This window comes from Rutilus rutilus, assembly GCF_951802725.1.
Source record: "Rutilus rutilus genome assembly, chromosome: 12".
Lineage (NCBI taxonomy): Eukaryota > Metazoa > Chordata > Actinopteri > Cypriniformes > Leuciscidae > Rutilus > Rutilus rutilus.
In genome coordinates this window covers 11,098,437-11,125,907 of record NC_140217.1, presented here as the reverse complement: position 1 = coordinate 11,125,907, position 27,471 = coordinate 11,098,437, and the positions used below count along the sequence as shown (strand labels likewise).

Genomic DNA, 27,471 nt, shown 5'->3' with positions numbered 1-27,471 from the left:
TCAACTTCAAATAAACCTTTGGGATAAACTGAAATGGTAAATGTGACCCAGGCCGCCTTATCCAACATCGATGCCTGACCTCACAAATGTTTTACTGGATGAATGGGCAAAAATTCCCACAGAAACGCCACAAAGTATTTTCATCCATGATCACACATTTCTGTCTTCTCTCAACCAAAAACACCACTGGAGTCAGAGAACCAAACTTTGCGATTTAAGTACGCACTAACAGTACTTCTTACTGCTGTCAAGGTTACAGATGAGGGCAGTGGTTCATATTTCTCAATATTTGTACACTAGCATGTTTCATCCTCCAGTCCAGGACACTGCTCTAGAATGCAGAATAATGTGATGGAGGACAAAACCATTTTCAATGATGTGCCCCAGGTATTTGAAATGGGATGAATCTCTTTTATTATTTGACATATTTTATAATATTCTGTTCTAGGACTATCAGTTTAAAGCTTCGGCAGACAGTGACCAGTAGCCGTCATGTATCTATATTTTCTCTAAAGGTGACTGGTTTTAAATGGGTAATGTGTTTTTTGATTACAAAACTAAATCGATAAAACTAACTCTGAAAATACTTAATGTCTATAGCGAACACACTGTAGCTACTGTAATAAAAGCCCAAATAGCTACATTAGTACAATATAGTTACATTAATATGCAAGGAATTTATATGGAGGAAATTAAAAAGCTCTATTATGTGAATCATTATATACAGTGAAACTGTGCAAATATTCTGGCAGTTAACTTCCATGATTCAACCCAATTTTGCCAAGACAGACATGTATCAACATTTTGTTGATTTTGGAACAGCATTCCTGTCAGAAAATGTAGTACTAATCCCATCTCTACCCCTAAAATCAGAGGGAAATGCTAGATGAATAAGAATTGTAGAAGCCCTTAACCCTTGTTGTAAATTATTTTTTTTCTCAAAATAAAGCAAGATGCATAACTTTAACGACCCTGTCTAAAGTGAATTAATTTCAAAAGCAGATTTTGGCTGCCCTCTTGTGGTAATTAGAAGCATTACAATCTAACTATTCTACCTAATCTGGCAGCTGGGTTCATTTTTGAAAAAAGAACCTGGGAATATTCACATATGAAAAAAAATAGTTTATTGAAAGATGTTTATATTACCAACATTAATATACACAATAACAAACAGAAAAGAACAACTGAATGTCAGCAACAGAAAGGTTTCCTTTCAGCTCACAGATGCTCACAGTTACAGTGAAACGTTGAGTCAATTTTAACTAATGAAAGCAATAGGGCTGGTTTATATCTGTGATCAGCAGGGTATATTTGTCCACAGAAAAACCCAATGATCCAGTGAAAGAGAAGTTGTGTCCTCTCTCAGGTTTCCAGCCCTGCGCAACTTGCCCCTTTCCTGTTCAGCGCTTTTTCCATGTGAACTTTCTCCGGGCTCCTTCCTGCCCTGGTTTCTTCCTCTCCTTGATCCTGGGATCAGCGGTCAGCAGGCCAGCTGTTTGGGTAATCAGAGAAAACAGATGATGACAAAGTTTTCTACTACTTCAAGTCTACTAACAGCATCTGTGACATGACTACCAGAGAAAAGAGATATTAGATGTAAAGATGGCAAGTTATTATTTTTCACTATCGGAAAATATTGGACCTGTGCTTTAGGCCTTGCAGAGCAAGTGCAGTTAAAGGGATAGTTCCCCTAAAAATGAAAATTCTGTCATCATTTGCTCACCTTCACGTTGTTCCAATCCTGTATTAGTTTCTTTCTTCTGTTAAACAAAAAAAAAGATATTTTGAAGAATGTCGGTAACTAGACAGGTAGCCATTGACTTCCATAGTATTGGAAAAATACTATGGAAGTCAATGGCTACCGTCAACTGTTTGATTACCAAAATTCTTTAAAATATCTTCTGTTGTATTCAACAGAAGAAACTCATACAGGTTTCAAACAACTTGAGGGTAAGTAATGACAATTTATTTTATTTTTTTTGAGTGAACTATCCCTTTAATATACCTGACAATGTCATTAATATTAAACTAAACTAAATATTAACAAGAATGCTGCTTAATATTTTTTCATAACCTGTGATACTTTTTTAGGATACTTTGATGAATAAAAAGTAAAAAAAGAAACAAATGTTTTAAACAGAAATACAGAAATAAATGATAATTTAAAGTATAATAAATTGAAAACCAATTATTTTAAATTGTAATATATCACAATATTAAAAAAAAAAATCTGTATTTTTGATCAAATAAATGCAGGCTTGATGAGCAGAAGAAACTTCTTTCAAAAACATTAAAAATAGTAATGTTTCCAAACGTTTGGCCTGTACTGTATATGTTCAGCCCTTTTCTATGGTTTCCCACACTGTGATGTTACGGGCTTCTTGTCACACACCTTGCCTCATCTTTTCCACTTGTCCCTCAGACACAAAGCTGAGCAGCGCCCGTGAGATGGCCAATCGTAGAGCTCCAGCCTGAGCGGAGTGACCACTGCCCTCCACACTGCCCTCGATGTCAAACCGGCCCAGCATGCCCACAAAGTGCAGAGGAAACAACAGCTGCTCCCTGAGAGAAAGAGACGAGTAAAAGGCAGAATTAAGAACGTCTCTCTCAACTGGACTACTCAAGCTTTCAACATCTGTATGAATGACACTCCTGCAAATCCCCCATTGAGGACCGTATCCTCATATTTAGACAACTCAAGCTTTCAACATCTGTATGAATGACACTCCTGCAAATCCCCCATTGAGGACCGTATCCTCATATTTAGACAAAGCGATAATCCCGCCACCCTAAGAACTATTGAGAGGACGCGACGCAAGCGTGTGCGCTCGCCTGCAGGACGGCCCACAGTGCTGACACAGAGCAACACTCCCCTCCCGCTCCAATTAGGTCTGTGTGAAGCGGACGGAGTGATAAGGGCGGGCAGCCGGTCTCCGGCTCACTCATCTGTGTAATTAACTTTTCAACCACATTAAAAAAAAAACTCAACACACTCACCACGCACCCTGGACCACAAATGCTGGATTTGAGCATTTTTGGCACGGGTCTCATTTATGGCATACTAACTAGAGTAAAAACAAATATTCAAGCTCTTGATATGCTAAAAGGATCTTTTCATAAAGATGCGATGCATAACTGAGGCACACACACACCTGTCTTGTAGTATGGGAAAGTGGCGGAGGTAGTTCTTGCCGTTGATTGTGACGTTCCCAGAGCCGCTGTCTCTGAGGGTGATACTGGCTTTGGCTGACTTCCTTCTGCCTGTGGGAAGGAGAGAGAGAGAGAGAGAGAGAGAGAGAAAGACTTAGCTGGAGTGATGTGGGAATTAAGTGAGTGTGTACAGAAGAAACGGAGCGAGTTTTATGCGAGAATTAACTGAGACAAGCGGAAACCTTGCAGAATAGAAATTCTTTATCTCTCTGATTTTACTCGCAGGATCACAAGACTTGAAGGAATAGCTCTTCCAAAAATGAAAATTCTGTCATAATTTACTGTCGCTCATGTTGTGAGGAACAGATAAGAATCAACAGCTCTGCTGTAGCTCTCAAATCTCATTTTTATTATAGGTAAACTAAAGAAAAAAAAAAAAACGTTACATGAAATAAAATAAATGTTAACTGGTTAAAGAAAATATGAAAACCTTTTTTAAATTAATTTCAGCTATTTGCCAAGGCAACATTTCTTATTTTAATTTAGTTTAACTTGATGTACTAAAATAACAACTACAACTGAAATTAAAAATTAATAAATCTACATAGAGAACTACTAAAAATGAGAAATATAAAATGACTTAAAATTAATAATTAAATTGACAATATTAAAAATAAAATGGACAATATAAAAACAAAAATTTAAATATTATTAAAACCTATTATATTACCTCATTGATAATAAAATAGTATAATCATACACGGTCACAATACACAGAAACAAATGGTGTTTGAATGATGTCAAACCTGGCAATGTATCTTAACACACCATTGAAGTAAAGCTAAAATAATAAAACAATATAAAATAAAGTATTAAATGACAAAATCTAAAATGAAAATAAATTAAAAATATATATAAAAATGGCAAAAGCACATAAAATAACTAAAACTGAAAATAATTAAAAAGAAAAAAAACTCTGAAAATTAATTACAAATTACAATATAATGGATTATTTAAGGATTTGCAAACTAATAATGCACATGGGTTGAATGACAATTTAATATTTAAATATTAAACTTTCAATTCACCATGGTTCAGAACCCACCCAGCCCACCACAATATATAGTAATTGATTCATATTTGTCCTGTGAATAATATTGTGCGATAGTAATATATTTTTGTCCTAAACTCTTCACGCTCACACATTTTTCATGCGTCTCAATTTATTTGGAGAACTCATATAATGCACTATTGCACCAGAGAGACATAAAAACGGCATTTCCAATCAACATTCTCATAAATTCCCGTATATAAATGGCTATCATTGCTATTGAAAGTGCAGAATAAATGCAAATAATCACAATCAGATTCAGAATTATTATCAGGCCGTGCACATTGGAAAAAGGCTTTTATGGTGTTCGCAAAATCGAATAATCTAAAAACCTAATATTTTAACCACAACATATTTGATCGACCTGTGGGTATTACGTCGTACCATCAGCGACGCTGAAAGCGACTCCCTGCGGGTCGTACTGTATCACAGGAATCTCCTGTTTACTGGACTGAACCTCCAGCTGTCTGCGAAACTTCAGCACGAACTCCTCCTCCAGAGAGCAGTAGGGCATAGACAACAACTTCTCCATCAGCTGGATCAACCGCGTGTACTACACAAAATAACAGAATTCACTTAGTTCGCCAACAGCGCCCTCTTGTGTTTTCATCCTGAAATACACACTTTATCAATTCTTACGTCTTGATCTGAAACGTTCTCAACCAGATGCTCCTCCATTTCCTCTTTTAACAGCCACCTGCTCCCAGTCAGCATTCTGAGAGGAAACAAACACAGTTTAGCCATTCAAATCATCATTTTGAGGAAAGAACGAAAATTCTCTAGCTTACTTTCGGATCTAGACGTACTGGCATTGTATGTTACAAATATTGTTGGCTTTTGATAAAACATCTGCTAAACGCGTAAAAGTAAATGTTTTTCTTGCAGGAAGTTTTGAAGTTCTCACATTTGTTTGGTGTCTGACGTAAATAGACCTTTGTTTCTCATCTTGTCCTGATGTCTCTCAATGGCCAGAATCTTCTCATACAGATCCTAGAATGGCAAGAGAAATGGAAAGTGGTCAGTTTTAAAGCTATTTCTGTAAGAGCAGAAATAACACACACACACAAAAAAAAAAAAGATGCAAGAATCCTGAGCGTGGTCTCTGTTGACTAATAAGTCAATGAATACACCGAATGAAGGACGAGGTATTCTTCATAGATATTCAGGAATCCCTCAAAAGAAAAGATGCAGTGAAGCAAAAGCAGGGATTTGAAAATCCCCCCTGACACACACGCTCACACAGATACACACACACACAGTCTCTATTATGAAGGCAGATCTCATCTCTCTCTCCGGCTCTGGCTGAATTTAATTGTGTGTGTGTGTGGAGGGAAAATTGAATTGGGGAGCACTTGGGCCGTAACCCCCCACACTTTCTCTCTCCTTTCTAACACACACACACACTCTTGACAGGAGAATCTGCCATGCGGAGCAGGATGGCATCCTCGGGCACACTTGTCTAAATTGGCATCGCGCCCGTGAGCCTGGAGTGCCCGTCAGGCGTGGTGGTGCTGGAGCAGGGGTCTGACGCGGGGCCCGGCGCTGGCATGCAGCTCACGTCGCCACCTTCCTCACGCCTGTGCGAGAATTCATTTCCCCCTCAATTATCCCACAGCTGTTTGTTTAATTCGGTCCTGATAGAGTGCGTATAATCCACCGCTACTCGCCAAAAAAGCAAACATCGGGCAAAAACCAATTTTCAGCACAAAAAAGGAGGAGTAATAGAAAAGAAAGGGGGGAGGGAGGAAAAAAGCTGGGGGAATGCGCGTTACACGTTCGTGATCACAGCGCCATAACGAATCCAGAGAAATTCAAATGCCTTTAGGAGGGGAGAGAGGCTCCTTGGTCTCAGCTTTTAATATGAACTTTCACTGTTGCCTTTTGGTTGGCCGGGGCTCCTTGTATTCAACAAATCATGGTTAAATTGTACAGACTTGCTCCTCCCAAAGCGCACATGGGATTTTTTGTTGAAGGTTAAGTCGAAAATACAGTATAATGAGCACAAGATCAAAGTTGAAGGGCCTGCGGTTAAAAGCAGGAAGTACTAACATCATGAGCCTGTGTTTTATGACCTTGCTTGTGTTTTTTGTGTGAATAATTTTTGGCATAAATGTGTCAGATGGATGTCTTTGCCATTGCCAGTCAGTCCACTCTACAGCCATCTTGGTAAAGCACATGGGAAGCCATTGCTGATGCCTGAAATTAAGTTTAAATAATATATTTCATTTATAAATATGACACAGTTTTGAGTCAAAACTGGTGATTCTTTATCTTAAATTAGGCAATAATAAAATAATGTTTAGGCTAGTCCAGCTAATGCACATGCACATTTAAGAATAAACACACAGGCAATGCCTCTATGAAAAGGTGGCTTTCTGTAAAGAAAATAAGAACTGTAGGCCCGGGATGTGTGCGAGGGATTTTTAGGCCAGTCGATAAACGCAAGGAAAACTGTCAGAGTCTAAATTGTCACTACATATTAAACTTATTGATCTTTTACTGATATGTTCATGCTTTGCCAACTTAAACACTTGGTTTTCTGTGATGCATTGAATTGTTAATTCAATGCGGAGTTAAACTCACCAAAGTAACGATAGCTGACTAACAAACTTTTTTCTTCAAATTGTGAGAATGACTAATCTGTTTTGGAGCCACCAGAAAATATCTATTCTATAAATGTACCTCTTGGGGTCGGTAAGATTTTTTATGTTTTTGAAAAAGTCCTTTGCTCAATAAGACTGCAATTAGTTGACAGTATTATAGAGAAATATTATTACAATTTAGTACATCATGAATCCATTTTCCAAACCGTGTTTTTGTCTTATCCTGAATCACTACGTTACACCTATAATAAGTTTATATTGGGACTATTTTAGACTGGTTCGGGTCGTACCACTGCGGAGTTAGCCCAGTACCTGACTCGTCATAGACATAAACAGAGAGAAGTAGCTCTGGCTAAAATGTTCTTCTGCAAGACGCATGCAGTTCTGTTCATTCAAGTTATGGACTGCAGCTTTAACATTACTTTTCTATTTTAATATATTTTATACCGGTTATTAGTCACACAATCCTTCATTTATAATTTTTAATATGCTGCTTTGGTGTTCAAGTTAAATTTCTTTTTATTACAGCTGAAAACTGCTCAATATTGTTGTGGAAACTGTGAAACATTTCCAGGATTATTTTATGAATAGCAAGTTATAAAGATTCTCAATTTGATGAACTGATCCGATTCTTAAACCCAAAAATAGAGCTTTTATAGTCTATGCTGTTTTACATTGATGAATGAACAACACATTGTAGCATTCCTCCCATACCGATAAATCACAATAAGCGAAATTGAAACAATAAATACCGTTTTGTTACTATTTAAAGGTATAGCGGAGGATTTTCCCGAATTTTAGAAAAGAACCGCCCTCTCCACTTTTTGAAAAAATGCACATGCGCAAGACTCTACCTGCTCCCGAGAGGGAACGCCTATTAAACGTGTGCACGAGAGAGCATGCACGAGCCTAGTTCTCCTCGTGCATGCTCTGTTTACAAGTTGCTGTTGGCATGGCTCATACAAGCCTACTTTCCTTTACCTGTCGAGTAGAAACTTCGCGACTGAGGCATCAGTGGGAAGCCCAACCTGTGCTTTTAGCGCACGCCAGCGTGTGAAATATTCTCCCAAAAACACTCTGGTCTTGTTTCTTTCTTCAGAGGCCTTTCTCTTCTTGTCATACAATTCGTAGACACTTTGAAAAAACCCGGTGAGAACGGCGAGCTTCAATGAATGGCTGAAACCGTAGCTCACCACACACATACACCTGAAAGTGCGCATGCGCAGAAAGCGAAAACTACCTAGGGACGAGCACGTACGACGGCCTTACGTAAACATATCACCAGAATGATTGACAACTAGGAGGACCAATAGTCTTGATGATCCACCCGGAAAAAGAAAATCCTCCGCAATACCTTTAATGTGGTGTGAGTCGTGACAGATCGCTGTAGCGCCTCAGTTCAAGCACACGTGAACCGATCATCTCTTCCGCTTTACTACAAGTTACAGCGGTCAGTAATTGTCTTGTTTGTTTTTCTGTTTTTCAATATTTAATGTTTGAATAAATCCGTCATGTTTTTATGACAGCCACCATCTAAATGTTTAAAGCCATTTCAAGAAAGTAGTAGAAATATAATTGTCATTAAATTTTAACATTGTTATTATATACGTGTGTGTAATTTAAATGTAAGTATAGCCTACACAAATCAGTTAATTTTAAGCTTTCATTTTATAGTCATGTACCAACTGGGTTTCACTGTATATTACAGCATTGGTTGAGAGATTTTTTTTTTGTAAATTTGCATTGAACTGTACCTGATACATACCCCAATTAATCAATATCGAAATGAATCAGAACTGAATTAAAATCTAATCGAATTATGAAATTTGTGTCAATATCCTGCCCTAGTCTTTACAGTCACTTTAGATCAATTTAATATATCCGTAATAATAGGGTATTAATTAAAAATAATAACTTTCCATTGTAGCTACTTCCAGTCAACATTTTAAATAAAAGTAAAATACATAAACAAACAACATTTTTAAATACATTTACTTTAAATTAAAATTATTTTATTATTAAATACATTTTTAATTGATTTATTATGACACAAAACATAACTAAAATTCAAATATATGTGAATGGGGACAGAAAAAAAAACGTGGGCAAGCAAGTAAAAATCCCAGTAAAACTTCACACCTCCCAAACCAAAAAAAAAAAAAAAAGGCCCTATCTTAGCTTAAGAACTTTAAACATGGAATCATTCATTTTATGCAATAAAAAGGGTCACGCATTTAATGGATTTTAATAAATGACCACTGCCGTACTAGAGTACTTAGTTACTTGAATCGATTGTGCAAGTGACTTACTTTGATAGCTGTAAATTCTCCTGATATATTAGGCACAGAATATAGGTCTCCTTGGTAAATGTCCACATTTACCATCTGTGTACTATCTGTAGAGTTTGGATGTGTTTTGCTTCCTTTTTCTCAGGCTATAAAAATATTGCTGTCTGCAGGAAGGGGAGTTGTACATTATTTTCTGCACACTGCAGGGTTTCTGAACGCAGAGCACCTCTGCGCGATTCGAAGCTGAATGAGAGAGAGATTTGACATACCTATTTAAATTAGCAGCAGGGGTCCCAGCCACTGCAGGGCAAAGGGGAGGATGAGGGGCTTGGGCGCACCGAGGACAATGGCGCATTAGTCAACTCGCACACACACACACAAACTCCTTACTGCTACTGAGAGGCGTCGTAGCCCAAGGTCGAGTCCAGAGATGAATGGTAGAGAAGGGAAAAATAAGCTAAAACAAACAAACTTTGAAAAGGAATTAGCCGTGGTGACAAAGAGCCGGTTAACGCAGGAGGCTCTCTGGGGCTCTTCCCATCGCAGTAAAACCCCTGAGGCTGATGTGCACACACACCTACACACAAAGAACAGCACATGTGCACACATACACACTTGCAAGCACACCTAATATCACAAAGCCCTGGCGTGCCTAGTGAAGTGTGTGATGCTCCCTGTTGTAAATGGGATTTAGGAAGGAGAAAGAGCTCCGTCACACTCATCTTCCTAACTCTCATTCCTCTTCTTACAAATCCAAACCTGCCACTTGCATTTTCTTAATCGTTCCAATCTCTGATGTCTACTGGTTTGTTTTAACAACAACCATTCTATTTCATTTGATTTTGAACACTAAGAGTAAAATGTCAAACAAAGCCTCGCTCTTTCTGCAGAGGGGCTGTTCCCCCATCACCCCATCCAGGCCCTTTTTAGGGGATCACCTCTCTCTGTCTGTGCCCCTCCTTCTATCCCACCTCTCTGTGATGTGCCCCACCCCCACACCCCGTCTGTGCCACTCCCTTCAGTCATAGACCAGACAAAGCAGAAACTCTTCCAAAACCATTTCAAGACAACAAAATTTCAATTTTGCCCGATACCAATAAATTTAGTGATGAACTTTTTTTTCTTCAGAAATGCCCAAAGCAAGAAGTAAAAAAAAAAAAAAAAAAAAAAAAAACTGAAAATAAAGTCTCTTTCCCCGCCAGCGTTTTCGAAAAAAGTTGCCAGCCAGTGCCAGCATTTTTGATCATTTTCACAAAAGTTTCATTGCCCCAAAAATATTTTGTTGTATGAATATCTGAACATGCAATATTTAAAAAAAGAACAGACTCACAGCTTAAAAAATATATGAAAAAAAATATTCTAGCTTCATGCATTCCTTTATCAACACTTGAATGTGGGTAAGTTTCATAAAAATAGCAACATTTTGAGCAAAAAGCGGAGAAATTCAAAGACCGATCGAATTCAGAACGATCATCAAAACATAGATGGAGTCCATCAACACCCCCAAAGCTTGCACAGTCCTATACCTCATCCTAGGTCGACATTTCATTTGGTAACATTAGGCAGTTTTGATTTATATGCCGTTTAATGTTGATGATCGTGTTATTTTACATTTGCATATGTTATCGCTTGTTTCTGATGTTTCTTCGTCTGTGTTTTGAACAGGAGATGGAGTACACTTTTAGAAGATGCGTAATAGCGCCCCCTAAGCACAGAAAGCCGTACATTTCCATCAACATGTCGAACGTAGCATGACTAAACCGGAACACTGGTCTCATCGCATCCGCTATTTAGAAAAGTGTTAAAAGCAGTATGAACTGACGCCGATATCTATGGACATATATATATATATATATATATATATATATATATATATATATATATATATATATATAGATATATAGATATATATATATATATGGAGATATCTATCTATTTATCTATATATCTATCTATCTATCTATCTATCTATCTATCTATCTAGATAGATAGATAGATAAATAGATAGATAAATAGATAGAGCTTGAAATGTCTACTTTTAAGCAAAACAATTCAAAACGAATAGAAACAGACTACTCTCTAATCCGTATAAAATGTGCATTCTTTCTATAGGCGCATTCACTACATTTGGACATTTTTGTGTAATTATATTTATTCAACATAGAATACTTTCCAAACCATTACATTTAGTATTATAAATGTTACATATAGTATTATAAATTCAGACGTTCATGGTATATAAAAAAAAAAAAAACATATCAGAATAACTTTTAAAATGGAGTGACCTCGGAGCAGTTTTTCCGCTAGCGGGAATGGAAAACCCGGAGTGAACTCAGAGCGGAGTGATTGCAGAACGCTTATAGTGCAGAGAGGAACGTGCTTTCGCTCCACTCCAGGCTTTGATCACATCCCCCTCAGCAGGGTTGAATAGCCTACACCTTACAGGTACATCGCACCGTACAGCCTACTTTCCTTAATTTAAGACCTATTCAAACTGAAATTAAGACATTTATTATACTATTTGAGAAATGTAAGCATATTTACTGCCTTAAAATTCTGAAAAGTGAATTTAAGACATAAGGACAGGCGGGAACCCTGCAATTGACGGAAATCCGTCGTAGACTCGCTGCAATTGATGGAAATCCATCGTAGCGACGGAGAACTTTAATCCCTGAATGTAACTATTCGGTCTAAATGAAACAATTAGAAAACAATTAGAAAAGAACCCCACTAAAATCAGCTATTGTGGAAAATGTCACCATCCCAATATTATAGTGTACACAATGGAAAAATATTGAACTTTGCTAAAAAATTTACATTTAACAGTGAAATTATTTTTGTTTTTAACGTGAGAGTAAAATGATGGCGAAATTAAGAAATGTAGGGGAAATTAGTGCATTTCAATTAAATATAAACTGTTACCAAATTATTTTATTGGTCAACAACAGATATGGGACCTACACTGATTATCTCTACAGCTATTATTCAAATATCACCTAGAACACTTTGGGCCCTATCATACACCCGGCGCAATGGAGCGCCAAGCGCGACGCAAGTGTGTTTTGCTAGTTTCAGCCCGACGCATCATTTTCACGTCCTGCGCCACGTTGTTTAAATAGCAAATGCATGCGCTCATGGGTGTGCTGATCTGAAAACGAGGTGTGTTCAGGCACATTGTTGGTGCATTGCTATTTTGAGGCAACTAAAATAGACAGCGCCATTGATCAACTGAAACTCAAGTCAATAGCACAATATTTTTTTTGTTATTTAAAGAGCGTTTTAGTAATGTGCACCTATAGGCAGGTCACAACGCGCATACACTCTGCTTATTACACACACAGGGACTCGCAGCAGCACACAAACTAGCCAAATATAAAAAATAAAAAGATTATAATGTAAAAGATTAATATTGTGTACATAAAGATATGGTGGAATCCGGCTTGTACTGTAGTTGGTCTGTTTGCGTGCTTTAACCTCGTACACGAGCAGATCCGTTTGCGCTCTGGAGACGCGTTCAGTCTTTCTGCTTGCAAATTCCGTCATGTAAATAGCAATCCGCCATGGCACGGAAAGGGAATGGGAGATGAGACTCTGGTTGGTTTATTTCACGTTACGCCCAAAACACACCCATTACTCATTAAGAGAATAGGGACAACCCTTTTAGACCATGCGCGCCGACCATTTTTCCCATTGTTAAACTAGCAAAAGTGGATTCGGACATGCCCTAAGTGCACTTTAGACCATGTGCTTAGATCGTTAAAATAGGGCCCTTTGGCTTTGCATGTTTTATGCAAGCATTTAACATACACATATTAAGAGCAGGAACTCACATGCAAGAGAGAATAGTAGGACTGTTTCCCTGTGTAGAATAGAAAGTGAAAAGGCCGTCCTTCTGCATCCCACTGGACAGCTAAAAGAGAGAACAGGGCACAAGTATTTTATTACTACATATCAGCATGCTTATATTTTGTGTCAAAAAGTTAAAACACAGCTCTTCCATACCTGTCTGTTTTGGGAATATTTGCTCTGGGTGCTAAAACAAAAAGAAAGGTGCATAAGAAACATATTGACTGTGTTAATTATAAATTAAAAATAAAAAAAAAATTAAAAACAGTTGGACCAAATCTCACCTTCATTATAGGTCTTGCTCGCTTGTCAAAGAGTCCAGAGGGGAAGAGGTATGCAATACTCCTCTAAACAAACAAACAAACAAACAAACATACATAAAAATACACACTTGTTTTATGGCAAATTTAATGTCATTTAATTATAACTCTTACACTAATCTATTATATCTATAGAGTGGTGCAGGGATGATGTATTTCTGTAGGCCAAAACTCAGAAACAAGTAAGCATTTTAGTACTTCAGTTCCATCGTCCCAAAGTCTATGGGCTTTTCTGAATGGGATTTTGGTCAAAAGCCTGAAATAAGGTTTGTGGTGGTGAACACAGGCTCTGACATAAAAACACACCAGTAATACCTCACTCCTACCCCCATATTTTTTAAGCTTTTACATATGTCTTGAAAACATGGTTGCTAACAAGTTGCTAAATGGGGCTACAGATGTTGTTGGGGACATTAAACATCAGCCAAACAGGTTAACAGATTCCAGTGATGTCATTGAACGGGGCATAAAACTTTCATTTGCATAACATGAGACATTCAGAATGGCAACCTTTTGGGTCGTTGACCCCGTTTTCCAGGATAAAGAGACAGAAAAGATGAAAGAAAAAAGTAAGGTGATGGCAGATGCACTCCAAGAGAACAGATATCCATGTATTGGGCCATCAAAACCAAAGGGTGAGGGAAACTGAGTGGAATAAAGCAACACAAAGGGAAGAACAGACAAACGGTGCAGGATGCAGTGACAGATGAAGGCAGCACCTGTTCATACCTTGAAAAGCAATATGGCCCAACTCCCTCAGGGAGGTTTAGCCTCGTCATAGTGTTCTAGAAACCTCTGCTGCCTACACTTCACACGAGCCCAATCTGGGAAAGCAACCTTGTTACACGCACTCCCTCAAAACAGATTTTTTTTTAGACATCTGACCACTCATTTCATGTGCCATGGAAAACACAGCATCAAAAACCTAAAAGTGCCTGACCTTCCCAGGTGACAAGGGCATACATGTTTATGCCATACCTGCCATCCCATCTTTTTTTTGTAGCATAATTTTTGTTCCCTGTAGTTAGTCAAGGTTTCCTTCACCAAGGTGTAATTTAATTTTACATGACATTTGTGCCCTCTCGCTGACCCTTACATACCACACATTTAAAGGAAATTCTGCTTGTCAGGAAGGGCCATGATGCAAAATACTGAATAGTTGTTGAAATCCAAGAGATCATATGGCTCAATTAAATGACATCTCTTCAGACATCTATCCTGATCCATTCATTTATTCAAAAATACACTACTGTTCAAAAGTTTGGGGTCAAGTGAAGTCAAGTCGCCTTCATTTATATAGCGCTTTTAACAATATGGACTGTTTCAAAGCAGCTTTAAAGTGATAATAGGAAATTACCGTAACAGAGATTGTTTTGGCTTTACAGCAGCTCTAGAATAAAGTTATTGTCCAGCTAAAGTTAGTTTTGATTGATTCACTTCCATTGCAAAGATCATTAGTTATTAACTTAGGGGCCGCTTACACGACACCGTTCTACCGTTCTCATTCCCACAACAACAGTACCTGGTGGCTTGAGGACGCAAACCTTAAAATAGGTTCCAAGGTGCAAGCCTTGAGGAAAAAATATGTATGTATATATGCATGTATGTATGTATGTATAGCTATATTCAGGACTGTGTTGTCGTCAGTAAGTTATTTACTTTTATTCAGCAGGGACAAATTAAATTGATCAAATTTTACAGTAAAGACATTCATAATGCTACAAAAGGCTTATTCCAAGTAAATGCTGCTTGTCTATTTGTTTATTTGTCTAACAAACATGACATTGTATATTATGAATATTGTTGGCTCTTTGACAAATTGCTTTTGTTCCTCTTTTGTAAATTGCTTTGGATAAAAGTGTCTGCTAAATGTATAAATGTAAAGTGTAAATATATAAATGGAGTAATGGACAAATGGATTTGCCATCACAGGAAGAAATTATATATTAAAATACATTAAAATAGAAAACATTTTACAAAAATAGTAATATTACTGTTTTTACTGTATTTTTGGTCAAATAAATGCAGCCTTTGTGAGCATTAGAGACATTACATTATAATAATAATAATTATAAAATAAATTAAAATTAAATATCTTAGAGGTCTCAAACTTTTAAAGAGAAGTGTACATAAATAGAATTACGGACTAAAATTAATTTTAGTTCAACAAAAGGTTTTCAAATATTAACAAGTAGTTTCATTATTATTTTTAAATGGTATGAAACCAACATGAAGACATTTCTAAAAACTTGCCAATTTATTTTTTTATTTGTTAAGATTTCCTTTTTTCCTTATTTGTCATTAACCCATGTGTTAAATGAATAGTACACTTAAAAATAATGGTAACACTTTACAATAAGGTTCATTAGTTAACATTAGTTAATGTACTAACTAACATGAACGAACCATAAGCAATCCATTCGTTACAGTATTTGTCAATCTTTGTTAACATTAGTTAATACAAATACAGCTGTTCATGTTAGTACACAGGCTTTCCACAGGCCATTTCCCTTCTGAACACTTAACATGCCCCCCAAAGCATATGCCTGTAAGTGCAATACTCCCACTGTCTAGTGCAATAAACTCAGGTGGTATTTATATCTATATTATTCATACTACTCAAAATACTGTAAATATGTTTATAATCTGTAACATGCGCTAGACTCCCACTGTCTAGTGTAATATTCTCTAATTCAGGTGATATTTATATTATTCATACTACTCAAAATACTGTAAATATGTTCATAATCTGTAAATGTTTATTCAGACTAAACCCAACTGTGACCCTACTTTTTTACTTTTATACTATTTTTATTTATTTTTTATATATTTTCATTCTTAGAATTTGTATTACTATGTTCTTGTTGTATTTGTATTTGTATATGTGCACTGGAAGCTTCAGTACCAAGAAAAATTCCTTGTGGGTGCAAGCACACTTGGCAATAAAGCTCTTTCTGATTCTGATTCTGATTCTGACATGTTAGTTCACAGTGCATTAACTAATGTTGACAAGATTTTAATAAAGTATTAGTAAATGTTGAAATTAACATTAACAAATATTAATAAATGCTATATATGTGCAGTTCATTATTAGTTCATATTAACTAATGTAGTTAACTAATGTTAACTAACGAACCTTATTGTAAAGTGTTACCAAAATAATCTACTTTCTACAAACTAATGTTTGATATCAGTATTATTATTTGTGGAACAAAAAATTCGATATTTTGCAGAATGCCCAAGCTTATTTTATTCATACAATAGAAAGAAATGGTGTCACACTGCCAAGCTCCAAAAATACACAACATAAACGCAGATCATATAACTTGCACTATTTTCCAAAACTTCTTAAGCCTCAATTACACTCTCTTTTAAAACTTTGACTCAAGTTGGAATTGTCAAAAACTCAGCAAATTTCTTCCCAATTTCAGTGGCATGGTCTCTGTGAACGTCAGAGCCCACCTGACGGGTGCAAACGCAATGTGTGTGCGAGTAGACGAAAGACAGCGGGAGAAAGCAGGTGAGGCTTGCAGTCTTTATTAATTACTTCCTCCTGGCAGCGCTTGCTGTGCAGCTGTTTCACACCTTCAGCGCATTCACGGGAACGTCATGTCGGCTGAAGCGCTTGGCACACACACCAGTGCCAGCTCAGGCACAGACGCCCCATCCTGTACTTGCTCTGTGCCCTGCAGTCGCAGCCATTTTCCACCCCTTACCCACCGATCAGCTGGCAGAGGGACGGTACGTGTCAGCTTCTTTTAGCCACACTTACTCTGAGGACTCAATTCATTAATGGTGACAGAGATTGCGGAATAATGTTAAGAATCGAGAAATTGGACCAAATTAGTGAGATAAATCAATTACGGCCATTTCTTTCTGGCACAGAATAAAATATCAGACATAAATACTGTTTGTTAATGTATGCCAATTTCTAAGCGGGTCCCAGAAGTGTCCCAGAAGTTCTATGTGACACCTGCAGAAAGTTGATAACTTAACTTTAAGCTTTAGGAGTACCACAATGATTGTATCAGACTTCACATTTCTAGTTTTCTTATGTTCCAATACAAATTCATAATGCAAAATGCAATAAACTAGGTTAGATTGCTAAGAAAGTATATGGCCAGATTGGCCACATTACCCCTCTGATGCATTGTGTCCATAGTGTGCCAATTTTATATGACTGGCCTCTAGTGTTGTCAAAAATATAGATTTTTCAATACATATCATTTTCCGCAGTATCGATACACCAATACCTGCTGCGCCTTCTCACTCTCTCTTCTCTCTGACAGCGAGTTGACAGTTCCAAGTCGGCCCAATTTTGAACAGTGTATAGGCTGTCCCCTATTGCCAAATCACATAACCATGTCACATAGGCTAGATCTATGAATATTGTTATAGCCCAATAGCAGCAACCCTACAGCTTGTGCACACACACACACACACACACACACACACACACACACGTTTACCCCTAAACATACCCATCAAAGAAAACTTTCTGCATTTTTACATTTAAAAAAAAACAACCTTTTAATTAGGCAACTATATTTTTATACCAGATTTACAAATGAGGACGTCCCTAAAGGGAGGTTTTTGGAGATTGTCATGTTTTGGTCACTTCTGGGTACAAATTTGTCCCCAAAATATAGTTAAGTAGGTAGGTACACACACACAAATACACTCTCTAGTTCTTTTTGTTGGAAGGAATGGCTGTGCAGTTCTCTTCTTTTCACCAAATCAGTTGCACACTCGTCTTTTTATTTCCTTTTTTTCTATATAAAGCTAAAGCAGCAACATTGAAAGCACCAGTCTCCGTGTTTAGTGCGAAAGCTCATGCGATTGCCGCCGGCTCGCCGTGCAGTCGTGCCGTGTACCACCTGCTTTGACACGATTATCAGGTTAACTGACTCGTAAAAGGTGTGCAATGGCTCATGACCTCCTGAGTGTCCGAATTCGCACAGTGTACGCCCGCCTTTAGTCTTTACATATTGTTGTGGAGTAAAGGGGGCCTTAAAGTCAAAATGGTTAACCACTGTTCTAGAATATCAATTTATATTTTATTAAAGACAATCCAGACAGGTTCAAAAAAATAGAATACAATCTTAAGGAATATTTTTATTTAGAAATTGCTCATGATGTTATTTACTTGTTAGAACTGAAAAGCTGGGGAGAATTTTACTTTATCGGGCATTTTTAACATTATTTTTGGTATACAGGCCTAGTACAGTCATCTGTGAATATTTTTGTTTCATTTTATAATTTATTTATTTGTTCATTCATTTTCTCAAAGCAACATGTGCTTACATGATGAGAAGAAACCTAAAACACTTTATAACCTGCAAATATTTAAGTCTGACACGAGTTTGATACTGTAAATGCTGTTTGGTGATCGTGCAACATCCAACCACAAAGTACAGTCTAATTTAGATGATAGTTTGCTCCTTTCTCTGCTGCTGGTATGAGTGGCAAAAGAGTTCAAAAGAGAGTCGCTTATGGTAAAGACAATAGTTTTGCATAATGAAAATGTGCACCTTGAATTTATTTATGTTTGACAATCACTAGTAAACAATCACTAAACTTTTGCCATGAAAAAAACTGCTTGAATTCTAAATTTTATATTTCGGAAAACTGAGAAAAACAGAGCAGCGCTTCTGGGGTTGTACGTCAGAACATAGGCTCACTATTGGCCGACACTGGTCGTGTGTGATGCAGGCCAATAGTGAGCCTACGTTTTTTTGCGCACAAAAAGTATTCTCGTCGCTTGATAAACTTATGGTTTTGAGCCACTGTAATCACTTGGACTATTTTAAACATTGTCTTTACTAACTTTCTGGGCCGGCAAGTTTCAATAACATAGAAGCCTATGGAGAAGTGAGACAGCCATCAGATTTCATCAAAAATATCTTAATTTGTGTTCCGAAGATAAACAAAAGTGTTACGGGGTTGAAACAACATGAGGGTGAGTAATTACTGAGAGAATTTTCATTTTTGGGTGAACTAACCCTTTAATAAACAGAACTGCATGCGTCTTGCGGAAGAACATTGTAGCCAGAGCTACTTCTCTATGTTTATATCTATGGCACGGGTGAGTCACGCAGGCACTGGGCTACTCCGCAGCGGTGGCGACCCGACCGCTGTAAAGTAGTCCGAGTCTAAACGTCTATTACAGGCTTACCGTAGTGATTCAGGATAAGACAAAAACACAGTTTGAACAAAGGAATTCATGATGTTCTCGCTCATTATATAAATTTGGTCAATTCTGAATATAAAAAGAACCTTCCTTCCGTCCGTCCTTCGGATGAGACGTTAAACCGAGGTCCTGACTCTCTGTGGTCATTAAAAATCCCATGGCATTTCTCGTAAAGAGTAGGGGTGTAACCCCGGTGTCCTGGCCACATTCCACCATTGGCCCTTACCAATCATGGCCTCCTAATAATCCCCTTACATTGAATTGGCTCTATCACTCTCTCTCCTCTCTCCACCTATATCCGGTGTGTGGTGAGCGCACTGGCGCCGTTGTACTGTGGCTGCCGTCGCATCATCCAAGTGGATGCTGCACACTGGTGGGGGTTGAGGAGAGATCCCCTGATATGATTGTAAAGCGCTTTGGGTGTACAGTAGTACATATGAAAGCGCTATATAAATGCCCGATTCTATTCTTCTTCTTCTATTCTAAAAAGGTTACAGACTGCAGCTATAATAGTCGTCTTATGAATGTTTTAAAACATCCGATGAAATCGATACACTCGTTATTTGAAGCGACTTTCAAAAGGTGATTTACTCTGTTTTGGTTGCTACCGTAGACATCAGTGTTTATACTCGAACTATAAACTTATCTCAGTACTTCTATCACAGAAGTATATGAATATTTGACATTTGACAAACATTTGAATATTTGTAACACAGAAATATCGTGTTAAAGTAAAGCAATTTCATATATACTGACAACTGCTCTCTCAATGACAGCGCAAACTGATTTTAATGTTCCGGTGTTAACTCCGCTCCGCGTCGTGCCTAACAACACCCCTGTTCTGAATCCACTGTAAAACACGGCTTCACGGGGCTTATTGCTTAATTATTTTTCTATGTAAACACGCGCTAGATGGACTTTGACCGTTACCTCGTGTTTTGAGTCTTTTGCAGCGTTACACATGCCGCGCTGTTCTAAAAACGCGGCGCTCGAGTTAAAATAAGTCCAACTTTTAACGGTCCCATGGCATGGATTATTTTATTATTTTATAATGTTTCCTGGGGTGCCCATATAATATTGTTAGTATGTTTTTTAGTTAAAAAATTGTCATAATTTAGAAATAAAAGGCATTTTTCCTAGGCTGATTTTAGCCTCTGATTTGAACGCTCTGTTTGAAGGGGCGTGTCTGCTGTGAGACTTCAGTGTAAACGCCCACTGCTGTGACTGGCTGACATGCTTGCATATGAAATAGCTAGCATTACATGTGGAACTCTCTCGAAAACTTTTACTATTACACGTTTTTACTATTACAGCTATCAATATAATTTATATAATGCATATAATTTGTACATCCAAACACTGAGCAACTGCCATGCTTTGCTCGTTTGCAAGCCATGATGTCTCTCAAGGAAAAAACTATTTCGCACTTGCGTAGCTCATTTTCTCATGGGCGGGCCAAATTCTCTTTGCAGGAAAAGCAGAGAAACGGGAGGTAACCATTCCCCTTATGACGACATAAGGGGAAGCCTCTCTGGCTGCACAGTTTGAGGCTAGGGGATATGAGGCTAGGGGAACTCATATTAATGTTAAAAAAACTCATAAAGTTTCCACTAATCGCGTCTTGCACTTTTCAAAGCAAAGTTCTGTGTGAGCGAGACCTAAGAAATGAATAGACTTTGTCCATTATTTGTTTTGATTTTTCAAATAAGCCATAGATTCAAGATCAGATGTACGCAGTGGCGAAGTGGCAATCGGGAGAGTCTGGACTTTTCCCGGTGGGCCGGTAGTGTTTTGAGGCCGCGAGGGCCGGTCTGATAATAGTTATACATTTCCAGTTACAGTGAGGAAAATAAGTATTTGAACACCCTGCTATTTTGCAAGTTATCCCACTTAGAAATCATGGAGGGGTCTGAAATTGTCATCGTAGGTGCATGTCCACTGTGAGAGACATAATCTAAAAAAAAAAAATCCAGAAATCACAATGTATGATTTTTTAACTATTTATTTGTATGATACAGCTGCAAATAAGTATTTGAACACCTGAGAAAATCAATGTTAATATTTGGTACAGTAGCCTTTATTTGCAATTACAGAGGTCAAACGTTTCCTGTAGTTTTTCACCAGGTTTGCACACACTGCAGGAGGGATTTTGGCCTACTCCTCCACACAGATCTTCTCTAGATCAGTCAGGTTTCTGGGCTGTCGCTGAGAAACACGGAGTTTGAGCTCCCTCCAAAGATTCTCTATTGGGTTTAGGTCTGGAGACTGGCTAGGCCACGCCAGAACCTTGATATGCTTCTTACAGAGCCACTCCTTGGTTATCCTGGCTGTGCGCTTCGGGTCATTGTCATGTTGGAAGACCCAGCCTCGACCCATCTTCAATGCTCTAACTGAGGGAAGGAGGTTGTTCCCCAAAATCTCGCAATACATGGCCCCGGTCATCCTCTCCTTAATACAGTGCAGTCGCCCTGTCCCATGTGCAGAAAAACACCCCCAAAGCATGATGCTACCACCCCCATGCTTCACAGTAGGGATGGTGTTCTTGGGATGGTACTCATCATTCTTCTTCCTCCAAACACGTTTAGTGGAATTATGACCAAAAAGTTCTATTTTGGTCTCATCTGACCACATGACTTTCTCCCATGACTCCTCTGGATCATCCAAATGGTCATTGGCAAACTTAAGACGGGCCTTGACGTGCTGGTTTAAGCAGGGGAACCTTCCGTGCCATGCATGATTTCAAACCATGACGTCTTAGTGTATTACCAACAGTAACCTTGGAAATGGTGGTCCCAGCTCTTTTCAGGTCATTGACCAGCTCCTCCCGTGTAGTTCTGGGCTGATTTCTCACCTTTCTTAGGATCATTGAGACCCCACGAGGTGAGATCTTGCATGGAGCCCCAGTCCGAGGGAGATTGACAGTCATGTTAGCTTCTTCCATTTTCTAATGATTGCTCCGACAGTGGACCTTTTTTCACCAAGCTGCTTGGCAATTTCCCTGTAGCCCTTTCCAGCCTTGTGGAGGTGTACAATTTTGTCTCTAGTGTCTTTGGACAGCTCTTTGGTCTTGGCCATGTTAGTAGTTGGATTCTTACTGATTGTATGGGGTGGACAGGTGTCTTTATTAGGGTTGGGAACCGAGAACCGGTTCTTATCCAGAACCGGTAGTGTTTTTGAAAAAATACCGGAACCGTGCTAAATTCCTATGTTTCGGTTCCGAAAACGGTTCTGGTGCGCTGTGTGGGCGAAGTGCTGTGAGCTTATCCTTTAATAGCGACGTCTCACCTCATATTAAAATAGTAATGAATGCACTGAAAAGCCCTCGCGCTACTCAAATACGTTTTGCGTCAGATATCAACGCAGAGAGAGAGAGAGAGAGAGAGAGGTGCTGCCCGATTAAGTTAATCTTTAAAAGATCTCGATTCAAAGACCCACGCGATCTTATTCCTAAATTACAAAAACCTCCCTGAACATTCAAATCTGTTTGCGCACGAGCAGTTGTCAATATGAAACAGCTTTACAATCACACAGTATCGATATTTCTGTTACAAATATTCAAATGATCACAGAAGTACTAAAAGTTTATAATTCGAGTATAAACTGATGTCTACGGTAGCAACCAAAATAGAGTAAATCACCTTTTGAAAGTCGCTGCCTTCAAATAACGAGTGCATCGATTACATCTGATGCTTCAAAACATTCATAAAGACACAGTCCGTAACTTTTTTGTGTTCAGAACTTACAAAATGTATACAATGAGCGAGTGCATCATGAATGCCTTTTTTTTAAACCATTTTTTTGTCTTATCCAGAATTACTACGTTAAGCCTGCAATAAGCGTTTTTGCTCGGACTATACTTTAGACTGGCGGATCGCAGCCGCTGCGGAGTAGCCCAGTACCTGCGTGACTCGTCATAGACATAAATAGAGAGAAGTAGCTCCGGCAACAATGTTCTTCCGCAAGACGCATGCAGTTCTGTTTATTAACCGCTAGAGCGCTGATTCATCCAGTAATTAAACAAGTCTTTATGAATCAATCATTCAAAACGATTTAAAAAATAATCTGTTCTACACACATCTTACATTCAAGCATATTCTACCCCTTCTGAGAGGGTATTCTCCACTGCTGGAGATACAATAAGCTAGGAGAGGTCCCAAATTATTCTAGAGAATTATTTTTTTTTGCAAAAATTGCTTAACAATATGTTGAATTTGTTGACATTACCAGTCTGTTAAACTCATTTGACAAGTATAAGACATAAACACAAAAAGGATTGTGGATTTTTCCCTTACTACTATTTTTTATTAGTTGTTTTAATATTTTTTATTGAATGTGAACCGGAACCGGAACCGGAATCGTTTGGCGGAACCGGAACCGGAAAATTTATTACGATTCCCAACCCTATGCAGCTAACGACCTCAAACAGGTGCATCTAATTTAGGATAATAAATGGAGTGGAGGTGGACATTTTAAAGGCAGACTAACAGGTCTTTGAGGGTCAGAATTCTAGCTGATAGACAGGTGTTCAAATACTTATTTGCAGCTGTATCATACAAATAAATAGTTAAAAAATCATATATTGTGATTTCTGGATTTTTTTTTTAGATTATGTCTCTCACAATGGACATGCACCTACGATGACAATTTCAGACCCCTCCATGATTTCCAAGTGGGAGAACTTGCAAAATAGCAGGGTGTTCAAATACTTATTTTCCTCACTGTATATTAGCAACACCATCTGGCGGCCTGATGTGCGGCCGCTTCCTGCTGGTCAAACTGTGCAGCCTCTCTGCTCAACACAGTATATAAAAGTGCTCAACCCGTTCGGCAGGTCCAACCATGTCTAGGATTTTCAAAAACATAGGGGGATCAGTGAGCGGCCCCTCCCCAAATGGCATAGCCTGTCGGGCCGGCCTTTGATGTAAAAAGCCGCCGAACACCTCTTTTTCCTCGTCACGTTTTGGAAGTCTAACGTCCGTGTGAGTGAGTTAAATGATGGAAAGGCAAAAAAGAAAACTGAAAACTGAGCATGGGCGGCGCTAGGGAGGGGCTAGCAGGTGCTTCAGCACCCCCATGAAAGATCAAAGCACCCCGATAGCACCCCCAAAAATAATTTCTGGAAGCAATTATATAGCTAACGAGCAAGGTGTCGTGTCACCGTGAAAATTGACCCTTTTCAACAGGGTGATGATGACGCATTTTAATGGTCATCATCAGCATAAATCCTGGAAAGTTTTTTATATTTTCAATTTGAAAAAAATATGTATTTACATTTATAACACTATACTTTATATTATATTACCTTTTTATAAAATTACAAAAAACTAGTTAATGCTGCTGTGAGGGTTTCTAATACAGCGTCTGTGGGAGTGATGACAAATTGACATATTATTACTCTCTTCTGAGTTCTGACTGCCATTATCCATCTCTCGCAATTTTTTTCCTCTTTTTGAAAGTTGTGAAAAAAACTATAGAGGAGTTTTTCTTTTGCTATTTGAGCAAAAAAAAAAAAAAAAAAAAAAAAAAATTATATATATATATATATATATAAAATATTCTCTCATTCACCGCTATATTTTTTAGCAATTTTTTTAATTTATTTTTTTACGAAATTTCCCGGTAGATTTTTTGGTAAACAATGTACGGATGATTCACACTGCTGTATCATCATTGCCATAAAGCAACTGGATGGCAATGAATCAGAGGGTGTTCCCTCTCAAGATTAAGAATAATGTGGACATGTGCTCAGAATTTTACAATTTACTTGTATGACTTTGCCTGAATGTAAGTTTTTTTTAACCAGAAGCATTGAACCAGAAACCCCCCCCAGAAGAATGAACCATATTTCCCAAAATATTGTGCAATGTTATATATCAATAATGTGCAATACATACAAATCTGTTAACATCCCAAAACTATTTTAGATTTTTTTTTTTTTTATTAAATAACTTGTGCATCAGAGTAAATTTTTTTTTAACAACACAGTAAATGGAACAGAATAAGACTGAACATGGATATAGAATAGTGTGGTGGTGATGAAGTAACTCACATCAATATCCTCCTGTGTAAATGTCTCTGGGTCCTCCCCCATCATGTTGGCCAGGTGACGTTTACCAACTTCAAACTCCTCCACCTGTTTATTGATGAACTCCTGTGTGAATTTCTGTGGGCCTGCCGCTGCCAGATTCTTCTTCCACAAAGAGGATGACAAACAAATCTGCCTGACCGGCAGCTGGAATTAATCAAGAAAAGAACACATAAGAACAAATTTTAGTCAAATGCTGTTGTTAAAGACATCATGAAACGCCATCGGACTGTAGGCTGAATAGCTTAATCTGATGCATATGGTACACAAAATTGGAAACGCTTCAGGATTCTCGAAGTTGTCATCTGATTGGTTGAATTGTCCAGAGTCTCCGGAAGATGTGTTTGTCACTTTCTTTAACTGTCTGTCCAACACAAACCATCTGTGGCGGCAAACCCCTCTTTTGTGAGCCTCATGTTCACAAAAAGCGCTTGTCAGGATCAACTAAACTCTGGATTTTCAAACATTTGTTAAGTTCACAACACTGTTAAACAGGCTCTTTAAATATGTCCAATAGTTTTAAACACCGGTCTGTTATTATTGTAGGGACATCTTTTACATTTCCATGCCACTAAACATGATGCTGAACAAAACGAACTGTAGGCTAACTGTTTGCTTTACATGTCAATCTGACAGCCACTGAGCGGTCCTTGGCCAATGAAAGCTGCTATGTAGTCCAGACCTTCTGCCGCTAGTCTGAAGATCTGGCAACACGAGTTTAATCCAAGTGAAACAGTTCACTTATTGAAAAAATACAGGAAGGGACTTGATTTTGTCCATGGGGAATTGATTAGAATGTTGGATCATTGTGGATTGCTATTGCTGCGATCTCGTGACAGGTGACCCCGCCCTCACGCTACAAAACATGTCATTAGAGAAGAGATGTAGTAGCAAGAGAGTTATTGATTAAAGATTACGAGGACACAATAATAAAAAAAAATGCCTATATGTTCACGGATAAATCGTTTATAATAAACAGCAATATTCCATAAAAACAAAACAAAACAAAAACTGATTTTGATTTCATGGTGACTTTGAACCAGGCTACAAAGCCTTGGTGATCACGTTCATATGAAATGACGAAACATCAATATTAAATGCAGAGTACTAAAACGTTATTATAATATTTTTTTTATAATATTGCCATGATGTTGTAAACACAAAAAATATATATTTTAAATAGTTCAGGTTATTAACTCAATACGTATGATATGCACTTCAATGAAAGAACAGTAGTACACTTCTGCCAATCTGCACGTTTTATACAGACTCAATAAGCACTCGACTGTTAGTATTCAGCCACAAGGACATACTGCTCTCTACAGCATCACTACCAATTACGACTAATTTGTCGCAAAACCAGCTCTGTGACGGAACAAACATAAGAATGCACTTCACCTGCGGAGCCGTCTTTGAACGGGACACACATAAACTCTTCCCGCAGCTCCCATACTTCCACAAAATCGATCTCACGCCTCTGCAACTGGAGGCAGCCATGTTTGCTCGCCGACTCGCGCTTGCTTAGACAGGAAGTGATGTCTACATCACATCCGGGAAGCAGGCAAAGTCGTTCATCACACACAAAAATACATTTTCCACATTGTAATGGTACCTTTTAGAGCTTAACATAACCACGTTGGTAACTTATTATCTAAAATAAGTAAAAAATCTATATATCTATCTGTAATTAAAGTAATAATATCTCAATATAGAGCAAAAACAGAACTTGAAACTTCAGTTAGGCCTACAATTTTGAGAATGTTTTCAGAATCTTCACCAGTTAAAAGATTAATAGAAAAATAACTCTTAGGAAAGAGTGTTATGTATCTATGTGTGCATTTTTTATGCATTTATATGTATTTGTGTATATGTATTTGG

At 37.9% G+C, this 27,471-nt stretch overlaps 1 protein-coding gene across 1 annotated transcript; it reads right to left on the bottom strand.

The window, feature by feature from the left end:
- Positions 1–1,107: 1,107 nt before the first annotated feature.
- mrps9 (mitochondrial ribosomal protein S9) lies at positions 1,108–27,150 on the bottom strand. The gene is made up of 11 exons (XM_084425580.1): positions 26,992–27,150; positions 25,558–25,740; positions 13,283–13,345; positions 13,155–13,185; positions 12,983–13,062; positions 5,166–5,251; positions 4,901–4,976; positions 4,646–4,814; positions 3,153–3,261; positions 2,393–2,562; positions 1,108–1,492 (listed from the first exon to the last, which is right to left on the bottom strand). Exons 1-11 carry the CDS (start codon positions 27,088–27,090, stop codon positions 1,401–1,403), a joined length of 1,158 nt encoding a protein of 385 aa, XP_084281706.1. The 5' UTR covers positions 27,091–27,150; the 3' UTR covers positions 1,108–1,400.
- Between the last annotated feature and the right edge of the window lie 321 nt (positions 27,151–27,471).

What these genes read in the sequence shown, in the direction of transcription:
- mrps9 (XM_084425580.1), bottom strand. Translation starts at nt 27,090, where the DNA reads ATGGCTGCCTCCAGTTGCAGAGGCGTGAGATCGATTTTGTGGAAGTAT. An exon ending in TTACACAGGAGGATATTGAT is followed by an intron (nt 13,346 to 25,557) that starts GTGAGTTACTTC and finishes TTGTTTGTTTAG; the next exon opens with AGGAGTATTGCATACCTCTT. An exon ending in AGAACGTTTCAGATCAAGAC is followed by an intron (nt 4,815 to 4,900) that starts GTAAGAATTGAT and finishes TATTTTGTGTAG; the next exon opens with TACACGCGGTTGATCCAGCT.